This window comes from Hetaerina americana, unplaced genomic scaffold (assembly GCF_022747635.1).
Source record: "Hetaerina americana unplaced genomic scaffold, ioHetAmer1.1.p SCAF_3, whole genome shotgun sequence".
Taxonomy (NCBI): Eukaryota; Metazoa; Arthropoda; class Insecta; order Odonata; family Calopterygidae; genus Hetaerina; species Hetaerina americana.
The window spans coordinates 48571271-48595782 of NW_027286874.1; the positions used below are offsets into that span (position 1 = coordinate 48571271).

General features: G+C 40.7%; 1 protein-coding gene across 2 annotated transcripts in view; it reads right to left on the bottom strand.

Annotated features, from left to right (window-relative positions):
- Positions 1-24512, bottom strand: part of MnM (myomesin and myosin binding protein) — a 75942-nt gene that overhangs the window by 19842 nt on the left and 31588 nt on the right. For both annotated transcript variants that reach the window (XM_071587169.1, XM_071587170.1), the window contains 2 exons: positions 5356-5487; positions 3562-3842 (listed from right to left, as the gene is read on the bottom strand). In XM_071587169.1, the coding sequence (XP_071443270.1) occupies positions 3562-3842; positions 5356-5487 (413 nt within the window). The remainder of the gene's footprint in view (positions 1-3561; positions 3843-5355; positions 5488-24512) is intronic.

A 24512-nucleotide genomic window follows, 5' to 3' on the forward strand; every position in this document is an offset into this window, starting at 1 on the left:
CAGAATTTGTCAATATCATGCAAAAAGGAATCGTAGATTTCATACCTATAAAATACGTTAAAGCAAATCGCGACCCCAGGTGGTACAATAAAGACGTTAGAAAAGCCCTTCGAAAGCAGAGAATGCTACACTCTAGGGTAAAGAGGGCAGGCGTGAACACATCATCTCCTGAGAATACACAATTATGGGACACATATAGATCCTCTAAAATTGAAACCAAAAAACAATTACGTAGCGCCTTACTGGAATTTAAACGCAAAGTACTTTGCGAGCACTTGGACACTGACCCCAAAGCTTTCTGGTCATATGTTAGGGAAGTAAATGGGAGTAAACAAACCGTGGCTTGCTTAAGGGATTGTAGCAATGTAATTCATACAGACAGCGAGGTTAAAGCTAACATCTTAAATTCATTCTTCCAAAGCGTTTTCTCGAATGATGTTGCCACCGCATATCTCCAAGAAACAATACATACTCCACCCATGGAAAAAATAACAGTGGACCAACAAGGAATTCTAAAATTACTTAATGAGATTAAACCCAACAAATCCCCGGGTCCCGAAAATATACCAGCTAGGGTGATAAAACATTTAGCTCCAAAAATTGCCCCGTACCTTGAATTTATATTTAACAAATCCCTCACAGAGTGCAAAGTACCTAAGATTTGGAAAACCGCGCAAATAACGCCTATTTTTAAAAGTGGTGACAGGGAGGATCCCAGTAATTACAGACCTATATCTCTCACTTCTATCTGTTGTAAAATCTTAGAGCACATAATTGTCAGTTCAATAATGAGACACCTTGACAATATTAACTTTTTAAGTGACAATCAACACGGATTCAGGAAAACCCGCTCCTGCGAAACCCAATTAGGATTATTTACACATGATTTACTTGTATCTGGTGAGAGAGGTAGGCAAGTGGATGCCATCTTCTTAGATTTTCAAAAGGCATTTGATAAGGTCCCACATGGTAAACTCATTCATAAATTAAAGGTCGCGGGTATAAACAAGGGCGCTATAAGTTGGGTTAAAGATTTTCTTTCAGAGCGGGAACAGAGGGTAGTCCTTGATGGCGCTAGTTCCGACAGCGTTCGAGTCACGTCGGGGGTACCTCAGGGAAGTGTGATCGGGCCGTTACTTTTCTTGATTTTTGTTAACGATTTGAACCGCGAAGTGAAAAGTAACATTAGGATGTTTGCGGATGACACGGTGATCTATCGGGAGATATCTGGGGATGAGGATCGTTTTATTCTAGCGCAGGATTTAGATTGCATTACTAAATGGTGTTCTAACTGGGGATTGACTCTAAATTATAATAAATGTTCAGTGGTAAATTTCTTTAAAAGATCAACGGGATTTGCTTACAAATTAGCTGGAGGTGACCTAGCAGTAGTTGATACGGTAAAATACCTAGGTGTCACATTCACTAAAGACTTAACTTGGGGGACTCACATACGTAAAGTCTGCGGTCAAGCAAATAAAAAATTGGGATTCATTAGACGCATTGTCGGCAAAAGTGACTCAAAGGTCAAGGAACGTTGTTACCACGCTCTTGTAAGGCCTCATTTAGAATACGCATGCAGCGTGTGGGACCCGAGTGAAAAAGGTCTCATTCGGGAAATTGAGAAGGTTCAACGCCGGGCAGCCCGTTTTGTAAAAAATTCCTACGATAAAACGCAAAGCGTTACCGAAATGCTCATGGATTTGGGGTGGGAATCATTAGAAGAGAGACGATTCAATGCAAGACTGAAATTATTAAATAAATTCAGATCCGCATGTTTCAGCACCGAGGTCTCGCAGATTATTCGTACTCCTACATACATTGGTCGCTTGGATCATGCATATAAAATTCGGGAAATAGATGCCAGGACTAGCCGACTCAAGGACTCCTTCTTCCCACGGACAATACGGGATAGCAACTGTAGGATTATAGATAGTAAAAATTCCACTTGCCACCCTCAGTGTCTAAAAAATAATTAGTTCTACTTAAATGCATGCTCCTCCACTAACCTTATGTGTTTTGTTATAATAACCCATTCTTTCCGCATGATATCATTCGTGTTCTGTTCATCTGTTTTTAAGTTTCCCTTTCAGTCCCTCTTCCCTCCCGGCGGGGGGAAATTCCTGCTACCTGCAACGTTGGGTCGAATTCCCTTCCTTTTACTGTCTCTTTGGGGGGTTGAGTGTTTTGTGGTGCATTTTCATGTGGTAGTGATGTTTCACATTCTTGCTTGTTGTGTCCTGGCTTGCGTGTTTTAGGATGGCTTTCGTGCTGTATCCTGGGGTGCAGTTTTTTGTTGTTTTGCGGTGTATGTGTTTGCATGAGTATTGGATGGAGGGAGTTTTGCATGAGTGTGTGCGCTGCTGGGGTGTAATTTTCCGTGTTGTTTTTCGCATGTGGTATTTTTCGTTTTTACGGTTGGTGACCTAACACCCCCCGCCACACGCCCTTGCGGCGGCTTGCGGGGTATTATGTAGATGTAGATGTGAAATTTATTGATATTTATATACTGTGCTGGTTTAAATAGTTACCCTGATAATTTGATTTGATGAGCTACCATAATTGAATAGAAAACAAATGAAAAAACTGCAACTATGATAGTCAAAGGGGTTTGCGGCTGTTTTACTGTTTTCTGTGGAATTACCTCACCATCCAGTTTGAATAGCTATGAATGCACAGCTCCGTACGGCTGGCTACAATTTATTCTTATGAGCAGGAAAATAATCTACACCAAAGACACAACGACAGATAACACAAGATTGTATTATATTTTTAAGCATGTTTCTTGGTAGCATTTGAATGGATAAATTTTCAGGATTGTTATTAAAAACTAAAATTTGATTCTATCAATGGAACAAACATTGAAGGGGTATTTTTTGTTTGTTTTACAAATCTCATTTGATGCAACTATGTCCAGAGTTATGTCCAGTGGAGGGATAAGCAAAATAGAGAGACGGATAAGCAAAATACTGGATGGATAGGCAACTTATCCTAAATCCGTACATGCCTCAGACTGTACAGGTGCACATAGCAGATGGCAGATTGGAATGGGAAGTGTTAGGCAGAGGGTGAAACATTCCTGTCCATTATCACCAGTATATTTCAAGTTTACATGGAAGAAATGGTAATATGGCCATGGAAAGGGCTGGAGAAGATATCATTCATTATTCTTGAACTTTGAGCTCGGGAGTTCATGTCTCAAATCTGCTCTGAGACGCATAGATGGAATTTTTTGAGCCCTTGGGTTTCTTGAATTTTGGTCCTTCAAGAATGGCAGATAAAAGAGGAGAGCAAGAGTTATTTTAGTCCTAAAAACATTCTAGAAAGCACCTGTGTACTTGCAAATAACATTGAAACTTTATGACAACGGCATGCCCATTACTGAAACATGACACAAGTTTGATTTTGCCTCATTCTACTATTAGTAGTTAAATAAAGGTAATATAAATGTGCAGGCCCATAGCTGGATTCAAGCCAGCTACTCAAAATCAACAAAGGAACTACTTGACTCAACAAAACAAAATGGAGACCATTATGAAGCATATCCCTTTTTCTCTTTACCCTCTTGTCTTCAATAGCAGTGGTGTCTGAAAGGTTGGTGAGGAACCGTGGAGGAGTGGCTACACCACCCTGATACCCGATTGCCAAGGGCTCAGATGGAGGACTTGGTTCTGACAACACACCAGCAGCATTCTCTGCACTGACACGGAACTGATATCGCCTCCCTGGTTCCAGAGAGGCAACTGCTAATCTTGGTGCCCTTGCTAAAACAGCATTTGCTCTAACCCAAACTCCAGGTCCTACCCCACCTGATCCAAGCTCCCTCCGCTCCACCAGATAGCCTGAAAAATTGCAGAGAAGATGAATATTAAAACAATTTTCTAACATCAAAATGAGTCAGGTGAGGAATATTTCAAACACAAAACTAAAACCTCTCCAATGGCATTATTGTAAAACTGACACAAGACTAAAACTATTCTCTGACAGCTATGAATAACTTACACTTCAATATATCAACATAAAAAACAGATGCCACCAAATGAAAATATAACAGAAAATGGAGCACTGAACATGCTCTTTTCAAGTTAAGCATAACTCTAATTACATTTTTGTTTAACTCTTCTCTTCATGTTGATATTACAACCAGTTAAGCATTTTCTGTTGAAATTTTTATCCAAAAAACAGGCTATAAATGCAAATAAATTTTTCACCTCAAAGAATTTATCAAATTCTATGTCCTCATATCTCAATTATTTTTTATGGTAAAGTAACTGCATATAAATCTTCCATTCTCTTAGGATTGTCAACCCATGGGACTGTCACCACAGCTGAGCATTTCTATTCTTTAAAAACTTTCCCAGTACTCAATAATAGATTTATTACTTTTACTAATGCTTCACCATATCTCAAATTTCTGCTCAATATTCCCTACCAATATTATCTCAGCTTGCTTTCCCATTCTTTAGCTTACATGTTATTTATTTCAGATCTTTAATTTTCATCAAGGTAAATTTTTAAAGTCTTATATTTTGAATCTTTCATGGTATATTAGTTACACAGTTTTTTAAACTAGGTTGCTGTATACTCTTCAAGTATGATTATACTTTCAACAGCATATTTATTATATATTTATGCCAATTCTTCATTGCTGAATGAATTCAGCGTCAGTTCACCACTACAATCAATAAGGTCAACTAATGTTTCTGAAATCCTGCTTATTCTTGTTTGCATCATCATATAATAGTTTCAAACCTGGTCTCCAAGTTTTAGTCTATAGAAATTGACCTTCTGCATATTGCAGTACTATAATAGATTTTTTCGTAGAATTAATAAATAAAAATTTTTGGCAATTTTTTTTTTGGAAAATCTGTACCAGATTTTATAGAGCTTGGAAAATTCTTTTACTTCGAGTGTCTGGTACTTGTCCAGACAGAAATATGTTAATAGTCACAGAAATCACATAATAATGGTTCTTCTTCAGACAGCAAAATAAAATATCTTTATAGTTTTCTTTATCACTTTTGGGTAAGATATCTTTTTTAAATACAGGGTGAGGCAACATAACTTCCATTATTCATTGGCAAAATGCTTTTAAAACAGGAAGGTATGTTGCTGCACCCTTTATTATATCATGGACACGATCATCTTAAATTTTATTTTTATTCTTGAAAGGAGCCATCAGAAAACACTGGGCACTTTTTAAATTTTATAAGGAAGACCACACTATTCCAGAAAAACATTAGAGAGCTAAAAAGAACTATTCCATTAAAAATATAATAAAATATTCACAAGCAATAATAATTCATTGTTTCAGAATAAAAGTAAACCCATATTTAAAAAAGCAAAATACATTACCAGTTAAATGAAACCCTCCACTGTGACGAGGTGGCATCCATTTGAGATTGACTACATCACTGCCTTTCTTGGGATCAATTCCTAGTGATGCATCCGGAACAACTTCTGGCTTTCCTGGAGGTGATGGTCGTGCTGCAAAAAGTTAAACAGATCGCTGCAGTCAAAAAGTACATTACTATTTTACTACTGAAAATAAAGGTAAAAAATGAGCATTGATTCCAACTACGTTAAGATCACATCAATTGAAACAAATGATATTTTACAATCAATATGAATTGAATTTCATAACATGTATCATAAAAAATCACTTTCATAACATAAATATTATGCGTAAAAATAATAAAAAACTGATTAAATGACAATGAAAATCTCAAGCAGTATGTGGCGGTTCATTTGTTGATGTAACAGTTCATTTGTTTGTGCGATTCAGGGGTGTGCCGCGAGGTGTCACCCTAGGACTGCTCCCGGGAGGAAGCATTTTGACCCACGTGGGACCAGTCACTTCTCAACCGCAGCCGAGTGTTCATCCCTCTTGTGCACGTTGCGCCCATGGCAATATATCTTTCCGTGTTGACCTTGGTCTGGTATCCACAGCACTCAGAATAAATCTGCTGTTCATTCAAACGCTTTATATGTGCTTTATTAGTATTTCCTAGCACCGCCTGCGCTAATATAATTTCCAGCACTCCCACAAATTGGTGACCCCGACGTGATCGCTAAGGTGACTCAAGTGTTGCGCGCGAAAAGTTTTTATATTTATTGTGTGGAAACGGAAATTTTCAGTGCTCGCCGTTTATCTAAATTTCGAAGTGCTAGCTAATCAAGCATCCTCACTGGAATATGGCCGAAAATACACACGCCGTCAACCACGTGGCCACGCGAGTGCCGCCATTTTGTCCGGAGAAGCCACAGCTCTGGTTCGCCCAACTCGAGGGAAATTTTCGCCTCGCGGGCATAACCGAGGACAATGACAAGTTTTGGGTGGTTGTGGCGAATCTCGACACCCGTTACGCACAAGAGGTCGAGGACATAATCGTCAACCCTCCCTTAACGGACAAGTACAAGCGGTTGCGAGAAGAATTGGTTCGGCGGGTTTCGCCGTCCGAGGAGCAAAGGATCAAGCAACTCCTCGGGAATGAGGACATGGGTGACCACAGACCGTCGCAGTTTCTGCGACATCTTCGCTCTTTGGCTGGCGGAGCCGTTCCGGACGACCTTTTACGGACAATTTGGTTGAGCCGCCTGCCGCGTCCTGTCCACGCCATTTTAGTCACCCAGGCGTCTACGAGCTTGACAGATCTCGCCGCCCTGGCAGACAAGGTAGCGGAGGTGACTCATTCGCCGTACGCTGCCGCAGTGGCCCCCAACCCGGTTATTAGTGCACTGATGGAGAAGATAGAAAACCTCTCTCAACAAGTGGCAGCGCTCGCCAACGAGCGCGGCCCACACTCGCATCCCCGTTCCCGCAGCCGCGGCCGAACCCCACCCCGTCACCAGTCCTCCATTAATTCCCAGCGAGACCAAGGCATCTGCTGGTACCACCGCCGTTGGGGGAGTAACGCCACTAAGTGTACCCTTCCCTGTTCATACGACGCGGGAAACGAAGCGGGCAGTGCCTGAGGGCGGCAGGTTACTGCTCAAACCTATCCAACCGTCTTTTTGTCGTTGACGCCGCGTCCGGCGTCAAATTCCTTGTAGATACTGGTGCCGATATCTCTCTCTACCCAGTCACGCGGCTTAGTGATCGTCGAGGGAAGTCGGATCTTCAGCTTTTCGCTGCCAATGACACTCCCATCACCACATACGGATCTGTCACTCTCTCCCTTTCCCTTGGCCTCCGGCGAGAATTTTTGTGGAAGTTTGTTGTCGCCGATGTGCCGCAGCCAATAATAGGGGCCGATTTTCTCCGCCAGTTCGGTCTCCTTGTGGACATTGCACGTAAACGTTTGGTGGACAATGTGATGACGCTATCGGTTGAGGGCACCGTCGCCTCTTCCAGCAAAAGTCAAGTGAAAGTTGTCAGTGGTGCTTCCCCATATTCCCGCCTTATTGCCGAATTCCCGGAGATAACAAATCCATCGGGAGCTCCCCGGCGAGTCAAGCACTCCACGGTTCATTTTATAGAGACCACCCCTGGCCCTCCGGTTTCATCTAGGCCCCGCCGTCTCGCACCAGACAAGCTTGCCATTGCCAAGAAGGAATTTGAGCTGATGCTTCAAACAGGTACTGCGCGGAGGTCATCTAGCTCTTGGTCGTCTGCCTTACACCTGGTGCCGAAGAAGAGCGCCGAGTGGCGCCCGTGTGGCGACTACCGCTCACTGAATTCCAGAACCGTGCCCGATCGTTACCCGGTACCGCATATCGAGGATTTTGCGCAGGGGTTATGTGGCTGTACCATATTTTCAAAAATTGATTTAGTTCGGGCGTTCCACCAAATACCTGTCAACCCTGCAGATATTCCCAAGACTGCCATAATAACGCCTTTCGGCCTTTTTGAGTTTCCATTTATGACATTTGGCCTTCGAAACGCTGCGCAGACCTTTCAGAGGTTTATAGATGAGGTGTTAAAGGGATTGCCTTACGCGTATGCATATATAGATGATATCCTTGTTGCATCACGTAATCCTATGGAGCATGAGCAGCATCTGCGGACAATATTTGGCCGCTTGAGGGATCACGGCGTGGTTATTAATCCCTCAAAGTGTGTTTTCGGTGTGAATGAGGTACAGTTTCTAGGATGCATGGTGTCGGAGGAGGGAACTAAACCACTCACCGAGAAGGTTAACGCCGTGCGTGATTTTCCCCTACCAGCTACCGTACGCCAGCTACGGCAATTTTTAGGGATGGTAAATTACTACCGCCGTTTTATCCCCAATGCCGCAAATAGCCAGGCTCCCCTTAGCGACCTTCTGGCGGGCAAGGTAAATGGCAAGGACTCAATCAGCTGGACACCAGCATTAGAGACTTCGTTCCTAGCCTGCAAAGAGGCTTTATGCAATAGTGCCGTTTTAGCACATCCGAACGTGTCTTTACCCCTGGCCCTTTTCACAGACGCTTCAGAGTTTTCGGTTGGCGCCGTCCTTCAACAACTCACTTCCAAAGGATATCAGCCTCTTGGTTTCTGGACCAAGAAACTGAGTGATGCTGAAACGCGTTACAGCGCTTATGACAGAGAACTGTTAGCAGTATATAAGGCAGTGCTCCAGTTCCGGCATATGGTGGAAGGACGAACCTTCACCATCTATACAGACCATAAACCCCTTTCTTTTGCATTTTCCCAGAGGCATGAGAAGTGTTCCCCCCGGCAGTTTAGGCATTTGGACTTAATAAGTCAATTTACCACTGACATCAGGTATGTGGCAGGTAAAGATAATATCGTAGCAGACACCATGTCCCGCATTCAGAGTATTTCTGCCTCCATAGATTACTCTGCACTAGCTGCCTCTCAGGAGTCTGATCATGACCTTGTCAATTCTCTTCAGAATTCCTCATTAATTTTGAAGAAAGTTGCTTTTCCTGGTTCATCACACCCTCTGTTATGTGATATGTCCACTTCCTCAGCCAGGCCAGTGGTCACCGAGCCTTTCCGAAAACAGGTATTCCTCAGCATGCATGGATTGTCCCACCCTGGCATTCGACAGACAACCCGCCTAGTAGCTGAGCGCTTTGTTTGGCCATCCATGAGGAAAGACTGCCATGCGTGGGCACGCTCATGTTTACAATGCCAGAGGAACAAAATCACAAGACATGTTTCGCCCCCCATTGGTGCTTTTCCCATTGCCAGTGCCAAATTTATGCATATTCACATAGATTTTGTTGGGCCTCTTCCATGCAACCATGGTTTTCGCTATATAATGACATGTGTTGACCGCTTCAGCCGGTGGCCTGAAGCTTTTCCAATTCAAGACATCACTGCAGAAACTGCCGCCAGGACCCTTTTCCAGGAGTGGATTTCGCGTTTTGGAACTCCCGTTCACATCACCACTGACCAGGGGCGGCAATTTCAGAGTAACTTGTTCCGGCAACTGATGCAGTTGACGGGGGCAAAGCATCTGCAGACATCGGCCTATCACCCTGCAGCCAATGGGATGGTGGAACGCCTTCACCACCAGTTGAAGGCAGCTATCCGTTGCCATGGTGGCAACCAATGGACTGATGTCCTGCCCGTGGTCCTAATGGGCCTGAGGTCCACATTTAAAGAAGATATTCAGGCAACGCCTGCAGAGGTCATTTACGGCCAAACACTTCGGCTTCCTGGAGAATTCTTTTCCCCTTCCACTAGTGCCATTGCTGCTACTGCAGATTATGTTACCACCCTACGGCAGGGCCTTCGCCGACTCCAGCCACAGCCAGTCTCTCGACACGGAGCCCGCAACATTTTCATGTTTAAAGATCTGGAAACTGTTTCCCATGTATTTTTGAGAAATGATAGGCTCCATCCATCTTTGGATCCTCCTTACGATGGGCCATTTCCAGTGATCCAACGTGGTCCCAAGACATTCAAGCTTAAAATCCAGGGTAGGGAGGTATCTGTGGCAATTGACCGCATCAAACCAGCATATGTTGTTAATGATGACGTTTCTTGTGCCCAGTTTGATGAAACTCCATGGTTAGTGCCACATTGCCCTGCTGCTACCATACCTAGGGCGACCAATCCTACCGTTCCTCAGCAGCCTCCCATATTACCGCAACCTAGACGTTCACAGAGAAGAGTGCATTTTCCCAAGCATTTAGCTGACTTTGTGACTTAGGGGCGTTTCAATTTTTTTTTTCCATCTCCTGTATGTTATCTGATTTTACTTTGTACTTGCTGATGTGTTATTGTATAACAGTATTTGTGTTTTTTTTTTGTTGTGTGGTATTATGTACCTGGCATTTGTTAAGTAATTTTTGTGTTTTGTGTGTTTTACAATCACTTCGTGAAGTGCCAGTTACAATTTCTCTCTCTTTGCAAGAGTATGCTCCGCATCTACCAAGGGGGGTGATGTGGCGGTTCATTTGTTGATGTAACAGTTCATTTGTTTGTGCGATTCAGGGGTGTGCCGCGAGGTGTCACCCTAGGACTGCTCCCGGGAGGAAGCATTTTGACCCACATGGGACCAGTCACTTCTCAACCGCAGCCGAGTGTTCATCCCTCTTGTGCACGTTGCGCCCATGGCAATATATCTTTCCGTGTTGACCTTGGTCTGGTATCCACAGCACTCAGAATAAATCTGCTGTTCATTCAAACGCTTTATATGTGCTTTATTAGTATTTCCTAGCACCGCCTGCGCTAATATAATTTCCAGCACTCCCACACAGTACTAGGCAATACTAGTACATAATGAGATAATATAGAATTCATTGTTACATTGCCATAGTTGAAATTAGGAAAGCTAGATTTTCAGGAACACATTACATCTAAACCAAGAACTGTTTATGCCATTCTCTATATACTTTACATGTTATAAAAGCATTTAAAATGCAAATAAAATGTTCCTACAACAAATTTGACCAAAGTTCACATTAACTACACATTTTTAATGTATATCTTTCATTTTCTGAGAAGAAAACTATTCACTTAGGATGACTCTTGAGAGTACAGAATTCTTAATTCCATATTAATTGTTATTCTTGAGCATTCATAAGAAAATATTTGTATTCTATTGCAAGTATCTATTATAATAAAACTACCACAGAGGATAGTGATAGAGATTGCATATCCATGTGTACAGCATCATAAAAAAAACAAAAGTTTAAAGGAATTTTATGACCATATGTGACAGCAAAAAAAATTATGACTTCACTTCTATGAACGAACCTACGTGAGAAATAAAATAAAAATTTGGAGCAAATTAATACAGCTATTGATCTGGAACTGTATGAGTTTATATGCCTTTTCAAATTATGTGATAGAAGAATCATTTTATTTCTTATGAGATAAGTTTTAAAAGTGAATGAGAAGATATGAATGTTGAATCCCATTTCCCCTGAGGTAGTGCATCAGTCATTTTCCTAAATATATGATAAAATATTTTTGTGTCTTAAGCATCTCATCACATTCAGAACTGCAAGAATTTTTAATGATCACATATACAGTATTATCCTAATGGTACAAAGATTTTATAGCCATAGTTGTTTGTAATATAATTGGAACATCCATGGCTGCAACCCCTATTAATACTTATAAAAATATTGATGGGATTTCACTATATTTTTTTCGGGTCCTAGATATCTATATTAAGATTTAGAAAGGTTTATCCAATTCTGTAACGCATAACATGGTTATTTATTTCCACCTGATTTCAATCACATTCAAACAAAAAAACTAAATTCTTGGTAGAAATGTAAACCTCGTCAGGACAATAAATATATTTTCTGCCATTCTCTCAACAGAGGTTCAAAGTTTTGTATTTTGAGTTTATTAATGAAATGAGCAATGAAGTCTTTAATTACGCCAGATTATATCATTCAATGTTACTGATATTTGAGGGCACACCAGAACTTAATTATGATTTTAGCAGATGTCTCTCCTAATAGGATGCCATGAAAAATTATGAAATTTTTCAAACTGAGCAGTTTGAAAATTCTGGTAGTGCTGAATGGGCAGTTTGGATAGGGAAATGGCAATGTGAAACTTAATGTCCTTTAGCCCTCACAAATTACTGCAATTCCCTTCTTTTGAATAGGAATAAATGCTGATCTAAAGATGTACGTTAGCCAAATTCCTCCCTCATTCATACTATGGGGAGGACATGGTAGTCCAGGGGTAGAACATTTGACTACTGACCAGAGAGCCTAGTTCCAATCGCCAGGCATGCCTCTATGGACACCCTCAGCTTCACCCAAGCTGTGAGATTTTTCAGGTACCGGAACTTCCTGGGAAACCATAGATGGCATAGGGAAAGGATCTGGCCTCCATACCCAGATGTGGGGATTTCACATACCATTGGGCTAGGTCTTAGGCGAACTCTATCATCACCTAGTAATCCAACCTTTGGGTTGGTAACTGTTTTTATGGTTTTAAAGATGCCTTAAATGAGATAATTTATCTTTCCCCTATTTCCTAAAATTTTGAGCAATGAGGGTAGTTGCCTCCATTGAAGAACATCAACTTGGATTAGTGCAATTATTTGGGTAATGTAAATGTATTCATATACTTCAAATAGCAAAGGGAAAAGCTTGATGATGAGAACATTGAAGTTATTTAAAGAGTTTGAAAATCCCACTTTATTAGCAGACATCTGGTGGACATGTTGATTATGTATCAGGGAGCAAATTTATATTGCTAAGCATTGCATTTAGGATTGCTTATCGACAAGAATTTTAGTCAATGGATTCCACAAAGCAATTTAAATGTGTTTAGTTTCTGAATTGATGAGAGGAGTCTCAGATAAGCTTCCCAATTAGATGCAAGAATATTGGAGGAGTTTTCTTAAGAAAAATGAATCTTATAAAATCTTCAGAAACATCTTAAGGCCAAAATAAATATTTTATTAATTGTATTGTACTGCATGCGTACAAATAATTGCTGCTTTATTCATCATCAATTCATCTTGCCCTATAATGCAGGTAGGAGTAGCCTAATGACACTGACATTTACTTGATCTGTACAACAGTGGCAATGATTATATCTGTTGATTGGTTTGTACGGTCTCCTGGCAGCTTGAAACCACAACTTTATTTGTCATTTATTGATGGATGTAGATGTTCATTTTGGGGCGCATTAAAGGTTGTTTAGTGAAACTGCAGCCCAAAATAATTGATAAATTGGAAATCGCCTTCACCATGGCAGAAGAAAGCACCTCACACTCATAGTAATGTTTTGACAGTGGTATACCCATACAGAATGAAGGAGAGAGGGGCATTAGTCAAGGGCCAATCTTCAGACTTCTTTTGTTATGTTCTACAGTGGTATACCCATACAGAATGAAGGAGAGAGGGGCATTAGTCAAGGGTCAATCTTCAGACTTCTTTTGTTATGTTCCACCCCTGTACTGGATTATTATGGAGTGAAAGGCAGTTAATAAGAACAAGACATGATGTGTAATTTAGCAGTTCTGCAAATAAAAATTATCGAGGACATACATGTGGTAATAACAGGAGGGGCTTGGTCAGATCTTCATGGGGTGCTAATACAAGAAAAAAGTTGCCTATAATGCCTATCTGGCAGGGACACAATTATTTTTTCCCCAAAGCCTTTGGGGAAGGATGGCCCTCACTAGAGTGTGTAACTGCATATACTTATACAATCAAAGTGTCAAACATAGCTTTGTGGAAATCTTTGGTGCTTCAAACTTAGGTGAAAAAAGACTGCAATTTCCACCTGCACTTTAATATTCCACGAACATGGTTTCTATATGATGCAACATTAGCAGGTAGAAAATAACCTCAGATGTTGCACAACAGCAAATTCATGAGTATGAAAAATAAAGCTACATGTATATTGCAGTGTTATTTCAGCATATGCATATGGTGCACAAGTCAGAGGCATACTCATATGTAAGCAAGGGCATTACCAATTGTAATGTTATGTAGTGTTGTGTACTCTTGAGGCACAGGGTCTGCACTTTCCACAAATATTAATATGTACGTATTACCACCTGCAAGTGCTTTAATCTCTAATGTCCACAGCATGAGTTGTAATGACTTTCTCAGGCAATCATTAAATTTCCAAGGTTGAGCGCTGGAGTTGAGTACTTATGTACTTAAAATTGAGTGCAATAATTTGTTCCTCCTATTAATTGCAGGAATAATATAGGGAGTGAGTCCAGTGCATATCAGAATATGATTAACAGTCAAAAGAAAAACTTAAAAATAGAGTTTGTGGAGATCAATTCCATTCATAATTTCAAAATTACTTCACCCCAAAGAAGTGTCACATCACTGTGTGCCATGCATTTTAAATTACGATTTCACTTTCAAAGGCTTGCATTCACAACTTTGGAATGTGTTTTATTGAATTGAGAGGCTGAAAGTTAGCAGCAGCACACTGAAGACAGTCCCTGTGATACCATGGGGGCTACCTCAAAATATTCCCAGTTCCTATCGATATTTTCTTTCTGGGAAGTTTTTCAGTTTTCAATTGATTGTAGTACCTATAACTTTCGCCATTTAGTGGAATGGCTCTAGATTTACCAACCAGGTAGTAAACTTATTTGATTAAGACACGCAAACATTTTTAGGAAACAACCTTATTGGCTAACAGCAATAATGAATTAGTGGTGCATATTTGGAAACTCCTCCAGCTATTTCAGCAGCAACACTAAACATTCAATAATGGAGCAAGGCAACAAAAGAGTGGACCTCTAAAATCTTTTTTGATTTACAACATGGGAAACAATAACTCCCTGTTCTTTTTACTCAATGTCGATAAAGCTCGTTTTGAATTCCTTGCCCCTGTAAAATGATTCTGCCTGTATGCCTACAAGACGAGAGATTAGCCTAGTTCACAGGATACACACCGTTCCGAATGTGATTGAGAAGAACCTCCCGGTCACAGCGGCATATTCTTTTCATGTAATGTTGTAACATACTCGCCCCTATTGATTTTTTTGCTACCTATTTGCAATGTAAATCACTGCAACCATATTATAAGCACAATTATTGGAAATTAGACGCTCAAGTTTCATGTTGTTATTACAACAGGATTCTTTCTTACATGAAGCCAGACTGGAATCATTCCATATTTCCATCGGTATTAATGTTAGGTTCCCGACTATAGAAGCAGGGGCACATCTGAGTAACAAACGGCGTCCGCTCAATAGTTAGTGAACAGAAATTCGTACAGTTTATTTTACAAAAATGTAATTTTGCGTCTTATTGTTAGCATAACATGCTGTATAGGAGGCATAGATTTAAAAGACTTAACTACAGTATTGCGCCAGCAGCAATCGTTGCGATTGAAAACACCTTAAGTTCGCCTACGACAACTGTCGAGGAAACTCGCGACGCCACATTGAAATTTTGCTTTCGCCTAAACAACTCGTCAGCCGAGGCATATGGGTCAGCAGAAGACTCATGGTGAATCTGTTCTTTCCTACATGACTGCCAGAAAATGACATAAAATTTTTAAACAGTGGAGAAAATCACTCAAAAAGAAGGCGGACCAGAGGCATCAGTCACTGTTTCCCTGGAAGTCAATATTAGCACCGCTAATACCATTGTGAGAGAAGATTGCCACATAACATTAACAGCACTATACCTGTAAACAATATGGAACATTTCAGTGGGTGCCACCCACCCACCGGCATGGAAAATTACGAGGGTCATCCGGAAAGTAGTACCCGTTCGTGAAATAAAGACACAAAAGTAAATATTAACAAACATAAAAAATTTTATTTGAAAGAGGATACTTTAAACTACTTCTCAACATAATCTCCAAGCAAATTAAGGCATTTGTCATAACGTGTGACAAGTTTCTGTATTCCTGCTGCATAGTCCTTCGCCGCCAGCTCATTGAGATACGCGAGGGACCCATCTTGCACAAATTTTTGCATAATGCAGATGGTGTTTTCATGAACAATTGTTCGAGAAACATTGGGAAAATGCTCACAGATGTCATCAATTGTGACGCGCCGATCGTTCCTCACGAATTCGTCAACTGAGCTCACCAGTTGGTCTGTAATGACAGACGGTCTCTCCGAACGCTCATCGTCGTGTGTGTTCCCCCTCCCCATGTTGAAGTTGCGACACCACCGCCGAACAGACGACTCGTCCATTACATTGTCTCCATACACCTCCTTTAATTGGCGATGAATATCACATGGGCGAACGTTTCTTGCATTGAGGAATTTAATCACTGCCCTCACTTCACAACTGGCGGCGTTCTCAATTTTTTTAAACATTGTAAACAATCACAGAAACAACACAGGCAATGCTAGCGTCACGCAACTTGGCTCAGAGAAGGCAGACAAGCCACTGAAGCTATCTGACCTCGTCCAGCGGCTACTCGCGTCGTCAGCACTTCATGCGGCACGAACGGGTACTACTTTCCGGATGACCCTCGTACATATGAGACGTGTTTTTGCGTGGTGAGTTCCATAAAACCCACCGTATAATCGCGATTATCTCACGAAAATAAATGCGAAGGGTGTTCCCCTTTCGAAGTTTTCGTTTTTGTAATGCCGGAGTTTGCTCAATGAAAGTTGTAGCACAAATATTTTATTTAACAATATAATATTAAATTAAATTTTTGCACCATAACTTTAGTGAATAATAAATTTATGATCACTCTATTTAACAGATGGAATAGAATACGACTACTACCCTTAATTTCACTCTCTGGTGGGACCATGGGTAATACTTTTAGCCATCAGTCTTCTAATATGCGACAAATACAGGGTTCGCCCGGAAAATAAGTGTACTGAGCTCAGGAAAAAAAATTTATTACACTTTTACATATCTTAAGCTAATATTCCTCAAAATAGGACCCTGTGAGTCGATACACTTGTTCCAGCGGCGTTCCCATTCCTGGAACGCTCCCGCGAAGGCATCATCGGGAACCTCTCGAAGACACGTCGTCACGGCCTCTTTGACGGCGTCCAAAGTCCCGTATCGCGTTCCTTTCAAACTCCTCTTTATCTTCGGGAACAGAAAGAAGTCCGGTGGTGCCAAGTCCGGGCTGTAGGGCGGGTGCGGCAGCGTTGCCACGCCGTGATTGGCCAAGAAGTCCGACACGACAAGCGCGGTGTGAGACGGCGCATTGTCGTGATGCAGCCGCCAGATGTTTTTGATCGCTGGCCGGACGCGGGCGACTCGTTTTCGAAGCCTGTCGAGCACTTGGACGTAAAATGCAGCATTTACAGTTTGTCGCTCAGGTACAAATTCGTAGTGGACGACTCCCCTTTTGTCAAAAAAGACAATGAGCATCGCCTTGATCCGAGATTTGCTCATGCGAGCTTTCTTTGACGGGGTGATGATGGGGTGTGCCACTCCGCACTTTGTCTCTTCGACTCCGGGTCGTACTCAAAGATCCACGTCTCGTCACCCGAAACAACGTTCTCTAAAAAATGCGGATCATTTTTGCAGTGATCCGTAAGTTGTGTCGCGATTTCCAAACGATTGAGTCTTTGATCATCACTGAGCACTTTCGGCACCAACTTTGCACAAATTTTTCGCATCTGTAATTGCTCCCTAATAATCTCGTGCACTATTGTTTTTGGCACATTACACTGCTCTGCTATCATCCGAACACTAAGACGACGATCAGAGTTCAGCACATCGCGAACTTTTCGCACATTTTCGTCGGTGAGTGTCGTTGATGGGCGTCCAGGCCGTGGTTCGTCGTCGACCTCTTCTCTGCCCTCCACGAACATCTTGTGCCACCGAAAGATCATGTTTCTGGACATGGCTGACTCCCCGTAAGCCTGGTTAATCATACCGACAGTTTCGGTAGACGATTTCCCAAGCTTTACCGCAAATTTGATGGAATAACGCTGCTCCAAAAACTTCGGCATCGCGTTCCGTGACGTGGGTCGAGCGTGGAGGTTCGCGTTAACAGAGCTCCTCACTACTCCACAGCTCAGAGCCGACTGCCTTTTTCAGCGTCGCTTGCCAACATACCCCCCTCCAATCGCAGACCGTCAGAGCGGTGCTGGGCGCGCCTGGAGCGGCGGGAAAAAAATCAGTACACTTATTTTCCGGACGAACCCTGTATACATATATTCTTTCGGAGCGAATGTCATAATTATGACTTATTACAGTAAATACACAGATCAAACACTGAGATGATTATGATGTTAATATTCATGAATGATAGGGTAGTAAACACTTCGAATTGAATACCTTCCAGTTAATAACTAACGCGAGGGGGGCGAATCCAATGCCTAAGATGAAGAAACCCATAGGCTATCTAATTCCCAGGCAGACCATATGGTTGCGCACACATACCAGTCAGAAGGTCGACCGTTGGCTAGTACTCGTATTGCCCATATCTACTCGTGCAATGAGATGTCAACGTGCTATCCTAAAACTTACTTCACGGTCTTTAGCATTCAACGCCTTATCTTGCCGTAAGTATTTTCCATTTTTTTTATAATTGTTGGAGATTAATAAATAAAAAGACGAAGATGGTGACGAATGATGTGGACTAACTATTTCAGTTTATATGAGCACAAAGTATACGTCCGGGCGATCATCAATAAGGAATCTGAAGTTTACCTTACTTGTCCAAAATATCCCCAAACTTTCTACTTTTCAGTCGCAAATATCCGAAACAATGTTCCTATTCCTTCCTGTTCAACATTTAAATTTATTTATCCGAATTAATGCTTATGAATATAAAACTCGCATTTCTCTCCTACAAAAAAGAAAACAATAATTACATTGATGAAGATAGTAACATTTTTTTCAAAATTATTAAAAAAATACGGGACCAATCTCAGTGATAATTAACAGGTGCCTCCGTGAGGTCAGCGTAAAAAGAGTGGTGGAGAAAAGGGCAACAGTGAAAAGAAGAAGAGGAAACGTACATGAGAGATGAATGGGAGAAAAACAAGAAAACTTGGGAAACACGGACATGAGGAAGTGTAGGAAGCACTTAGAACGGGAAAAGGCTAGAACGAATAAAAGCATTAGGGAATATCAAGAGACCTAAATAAACGGAGGTTTGGGAACACATCACGCAGATTCAAAACGTAAACTTTGCGTGGGTCTGAGAGCGACTGAATTTTCGAGAGGCTAAGCACTGCCTACTGCAAACTAGCTGGTCCCTGCACATTCACGAAATAAATCTTCAACCCCCTTCGTGGCCTAGTGTCAACGCCAGATTTTCATTCACGACTTCATCTCAAAAGACCACACATCTCACAGGTGGTGATCGAGATTTTACACATTTTTATTGGGTCATAATATCAAGTTTCCCAAAGTATCAGTATCGATACAGTCCCGAATTATCAATTTCATTTTACGGACAGATTTAGAAACTTTTGAATAACGGTATTATAGTTTCCGTCAATATTTGCAATGCATGGCAGAATGATTTTAGCAATACGTTAATAAAAAATCCAACCATACATCCACTATATCTTGGGCAGAGTTTTCTTTTCAGATAAAATGAACAAAAGTAAGCTCATGTATCATAAAATGACTACACGTACATTCAGAAAATATACCGACTTAGACTCTTAGGAAAGTCTATAATATTGACAAATTAATAAGAATTTGAGGAAAAATGTTTTATACCATTTCTGAGATTCAGAAATGTAATTACTGGTCATATTGGTAAAAATAGTTCCCTAAGGGAGGCTAAGTACGCTAAATGTTATAATTCCCAATTAAAATTAGTTAACTGTGTTCACAGAATAAATGATAAAAATTTAAACTTATTCAGCATATAATCATTCCACATTCTACAAGGCATTTAAGCAATTAAAAACATAGGCATTTTCAAGCTTGTTTATCATAAATTATAAGGCTGTATGCCATTGACTTCTAGTCTTATTAAACCTTCAATATTAGATTAATGGCAATGAAGTTTTATCTCGTATAATCCAAAAATCCATAGTTAATTAAATTCGGTAATTTAAAATTCTATTTGATTAATGCTGCAATGGGTTCTTTTTCAAAATTTAGCCTATATTTTTACATTAAAAATTGTCTTGAAAAAATTAGGGCTCGTACGATTTTTCTGTGCCTACTTGTACACCACATTATTCATTCCTCAGGTAGAAATCCAGTCAGGCTATGCGATGCTCTTACTAATGACAGCAGTAAATTGAGAATTACTTCTTTGGACCAAGATATGATGATGCGAATCACACCACGCAAGTTATTGAGTTAAGAAATAGTTATCTTAGGCTAAAGAAAGGTGACCATTTACACTTAATAACTTTTAAGCCATTTAATAGTTCACTATAACCTTAACGTAGTATTACAAATAAATGAAATAGAGTGACTGAAGTATTCTACAGCTTGACATTTATTTCTAGTGAAATACCTTTACTATCTGTTTTCTGGTAAACTACACGAATTGTAAAATTCTTCCATAATATAAATAATTAAAATACGCTCATGCCGATAGCAAATTACAGCAAGATAAATATACTTAAACTGCAAATCTAAACGTACTCTAATATTTCCCTTTCATCGTAGATTCTATCGGTTGGAACAAAACTGCCATCAACACGGTAGTGACAAACCTTTTTCAAATCAGTTTCCAACCGTCATTTTAAATAAATAAGAAGACTGGAAAAAAAGAGGGTATTGTATAAATTCTACATTACTGAACTGAATACAGAGGCTGCAGTGCATAAAATAATGACAGAAAACTAAAAAGAGTAGCTATAGAAACGATTCGAATGAAATCCAGGTTATTCTCCAAATAAGCACTAAGCATAATTGTATAGTCCAGAAAGGTGTAATGCAGCACGATATAGAATTTATATATATATATATATATATATATTTAAAGATACAGCAACTGAAGATATTATAACGATAGATGTTCAGCTACTGATCGGAAAGTAACCTGATTTTGCCGACGTCTCTAACCTGATTCAGACGACGAATAGACACAAGAAGAAACACACAAAAAATATCATAATGCGACGAAACTCTTCTACCGACTGCTTAAAATGGCTTGAAAAGTGATCATCATTCCTTCAGTATAATAAAGATTTGTTACAAATTTGGACGTGTCTGCAAAATGAAAATTGGCACAAATCAACTAGTGGAATAAAAATGATTCACCTTTTATATCTAATTAACGTATTTTTACATCTCCGTGACCATTCGATAGGCTCAGAACGATGAAGCAATATTGTTTCAATGATAATATAGGACTAATTATTAGTAATCATACTAGCTTTTGGGGTATTTTTTTTAAATATATCGTCTCAAGGAACTCCCTCTGAGAATAAACTGTTATTACTTGGATTATCATTTGAGAAGTTATGGCAGCCACAAGCCCATGAAGAATGTTTCAACTGCCTTGGGAAATCCTGCTCAACATTTCTCGAGCCAAGGAGAGCGCCCGCAAGCGGAGAGGCGGTACTAAGTCTGGTGACGTAATCCCCCAAGAGGTGAGGGTGGCAAGATTCCTTCAGACCCAAAGCGCTTGTCTCACTCAATGACGCCACTACACCCTCAGGAAGAGTGGGTGGGGACAACTCTTGCAGCTACCAAGCGCCGGTGCCGAAATTGGGGGAAAGGGGAGGGCATAAGACACAAGGGATGGGCGGGGGGCGGCTAGATCCCTGGAGGGAGGACAGAGGAGGGACTAAAATAAAGCGAAGGCCCTCCTCCGCCACCCATTCTACCGGTACGTTCTCTCTCAGAACTAACGCCGTCCCCTTATTCTCCTCTCTTTCTACCCGGCTCACGCCTCCACCAGCTCCACTATTACATGCCCGTTCATTTTTTTAATAACTCCCTGTTGTTGTCTTTTGCTTGAACTTGGCGCTTTAACGAAATATTCCTTGAATGCTTAGTTTTTTTAACAAAAATTGGAACGAACGTTGCTCTGATTCGGATGCGCGGAAGCAGAACTTATTACAACCGTGGTACCCGGAGACCTAAATAATTGGTGGTATTTCTAATTTTAGATCCTCGCTGCAAATAGGAACGTCTTCCCAGTTACGTTACGCGATTCTGAGCACGTGTTTATCGGTTCAGCTGATCGACAAAAGCCAACCAATCAATAAAACCAATACACAATCATTCGTGATCTTTTCGATTCCCATGATACATTTTGATTCTGTATTATGGATCGTTAGCCTCTAAAAAGGTACGATGTGTGGGGTAAGTTGCGAGGAATGAGAACATTAGAAACAATAGGTTAGGTCAGGTTAAAATGGAACAAATATTAAGAAATGCCTCTAGGTGAAGTATAAATAACACCAAGTTTCAAGATGACACTATGCAACACGAGTAGATTGATACCCAGTTACTGCCTCTGAATAAATAAAAAAATACATATAAAAAGGTTGGATTAAAAGAATAGCTTCTTATCCTTTCACTAGTTACCTACAGCACTTAATTTATTCAAGCATTTTTTGGATGGTAAGACCATAGAAAATGAATCGCTATTGATTAAACATTGGCAATGTACAATAATATGGAATTGCCGCTGGGCTGATTTATCCTGGAGGGTAGTACATGCGTAGTATCACGAATCCCTAAGGCCACGAATAAAAGGGAGTTCCTAGTAACGAGTTTTCACATGTCATGAAATTTATAATAACGTGCCATTTTCCGATACTGGCATTTCGTGTGAAAGTAAAGATTAAAGCTTGAGAGTTACAGCCTAGATTCTGCACGGAATGATAACATGGAATTTTAAATTATAGTACATCTTATTATCTATATTTCAGTTCAATTACAAGCCTCGGTTGCACTGCTGAAGTCATCATCAGGAGTATGCTAAGATGGATATCTTTCTACATGATATTAGCATTTTCAAAAACTTCAATGAAATTCCTCCTTCACTTATCCTTATTTTCACTTCATGAGAAAAATAGGGTGTCCCAAAAGTAAGTAGAATGATTTTTGGCCATTAATACAGATAGCTGGAGTGAGGTGATTTGTGGTGGGAAAGGTAATGGGAGATCTTGGAAGAAAAACGTGACCCCAGTCAGTTAACTGTGGGCATTTACAGAGTGTGTATTGCTGCTATACTGGACCCCTGTTCGACGGTAATGTCACGAAACCACGATGCTACTTTCCATGGAGTAATTATATGCGATAAAGTTGTGCATTAAGCTCAGAAAATTGGGTTCGGAGACCATGACCATGGTTAAGGATGCTTATGTAGACATAGAAATGTTCCAAGTGATGGTTTTCTGCTCGCACAGAATATTCTGGGAGGGAAAGGAGGAGGCTGACGATGAGGAATACCCTGGACATTCATCAACCATACAGTGTGATGAAAAGGTGCAAAAAATGAGACATACTAAATTCTGATTGACGCCCAAGTGTCAGGATGTCAGCAGAAGAGTTCATGATAGCGTGAATTGGGAAAAACTAATGAGTATATTGAAGAAAATAGGAATAGATTGGAGGGACAGGAGGCGGATCCGCAACCTTTACATGTCTCAGACTGCTCAGGTGCGAGTGGGGAACGGGGAGTCCGGATGGGCCATGTTAGGAAGAGGTGTAAGGCAGGGTTGCCCGTTATCACCGTTCTGTTCAACCTGTATGCAGAGGAAATGATCAAAGAGGCATTGGAGGAACTGGAGGTAGGAATGAAAGTGGGCGAGGAATTAGTAAAATTAGTTAGGTTTGCTGATGACCAAGGTTTAGTTTGTCAGTTAGTCAACGGGTTGCAAGCATTGCTGAGTGAATTGGAAATTCATTGAGACAGGTATGGGATGAGAATCAATATTAATAAAACAAAGGTTATGCGATTTTCTAGAAAGAAAAAGGTTAAGCTAAACATTAAAATAGGAGGGCAAAAACTAGGGCAAAAACTAGGGCAGGTAGAACAGTTTACGTACCTCGGAACTGTTTTGGACCAACACGGTCAAAGTAGTAGGGACGTAAGGAGAAGAATTGCGCTAGGCAAAGAGGCTTTCACAAGGAGGAGGGAGTTGATGACGGGAACGCTGAGTAAGGATATTAAGAAAAGACTCGTAAAAACTTTGATATGGAGCGTAGCTATGTACGGTGCGGAAACGTGGTCATTGAAGCAGGAGGATAGACGTAGACTGGAGGCTTTTGAAATGTGGGTGTGGAGAAGAATGGAGAAGGTGAAATGGACCGAGAAGAAAACAAATGAGGAAGTACTTGGTATGGTGGGCGAAGAGAGGGGTTTGTCGGGAGAAATCCTTTGGAGGCAGGAAAAGTGGATGAAGGGGGTATTGGCCGGCAGTGGGATGTTGAAGACTGTAATAGAGGGGAGAATGTTAGGCAAACGAGGAAAGAGAAGGAACAGGATAGGGATGTTGGACGGGATGAAGGGATTGAAGAAAGTACTCAGAGATGAAGAGGGACCTGATATAGAGTAGGATGTTGGATTTTGTGTTTTGTTAGGAGTCACAAAATGTATTATTTAGTAGCTGTGCTCATCCAAAAACCTACCTTAACCGGTAGATTACCTAATAATAATAATAATATATATATATATATATATATATATATGTGTATGTATATATATATACACACACACAGACACACACACACATATATATATATATCAGTACTTCTGTTTCTTCCGAGGTAGACGGAGCTAAATGCCGTCG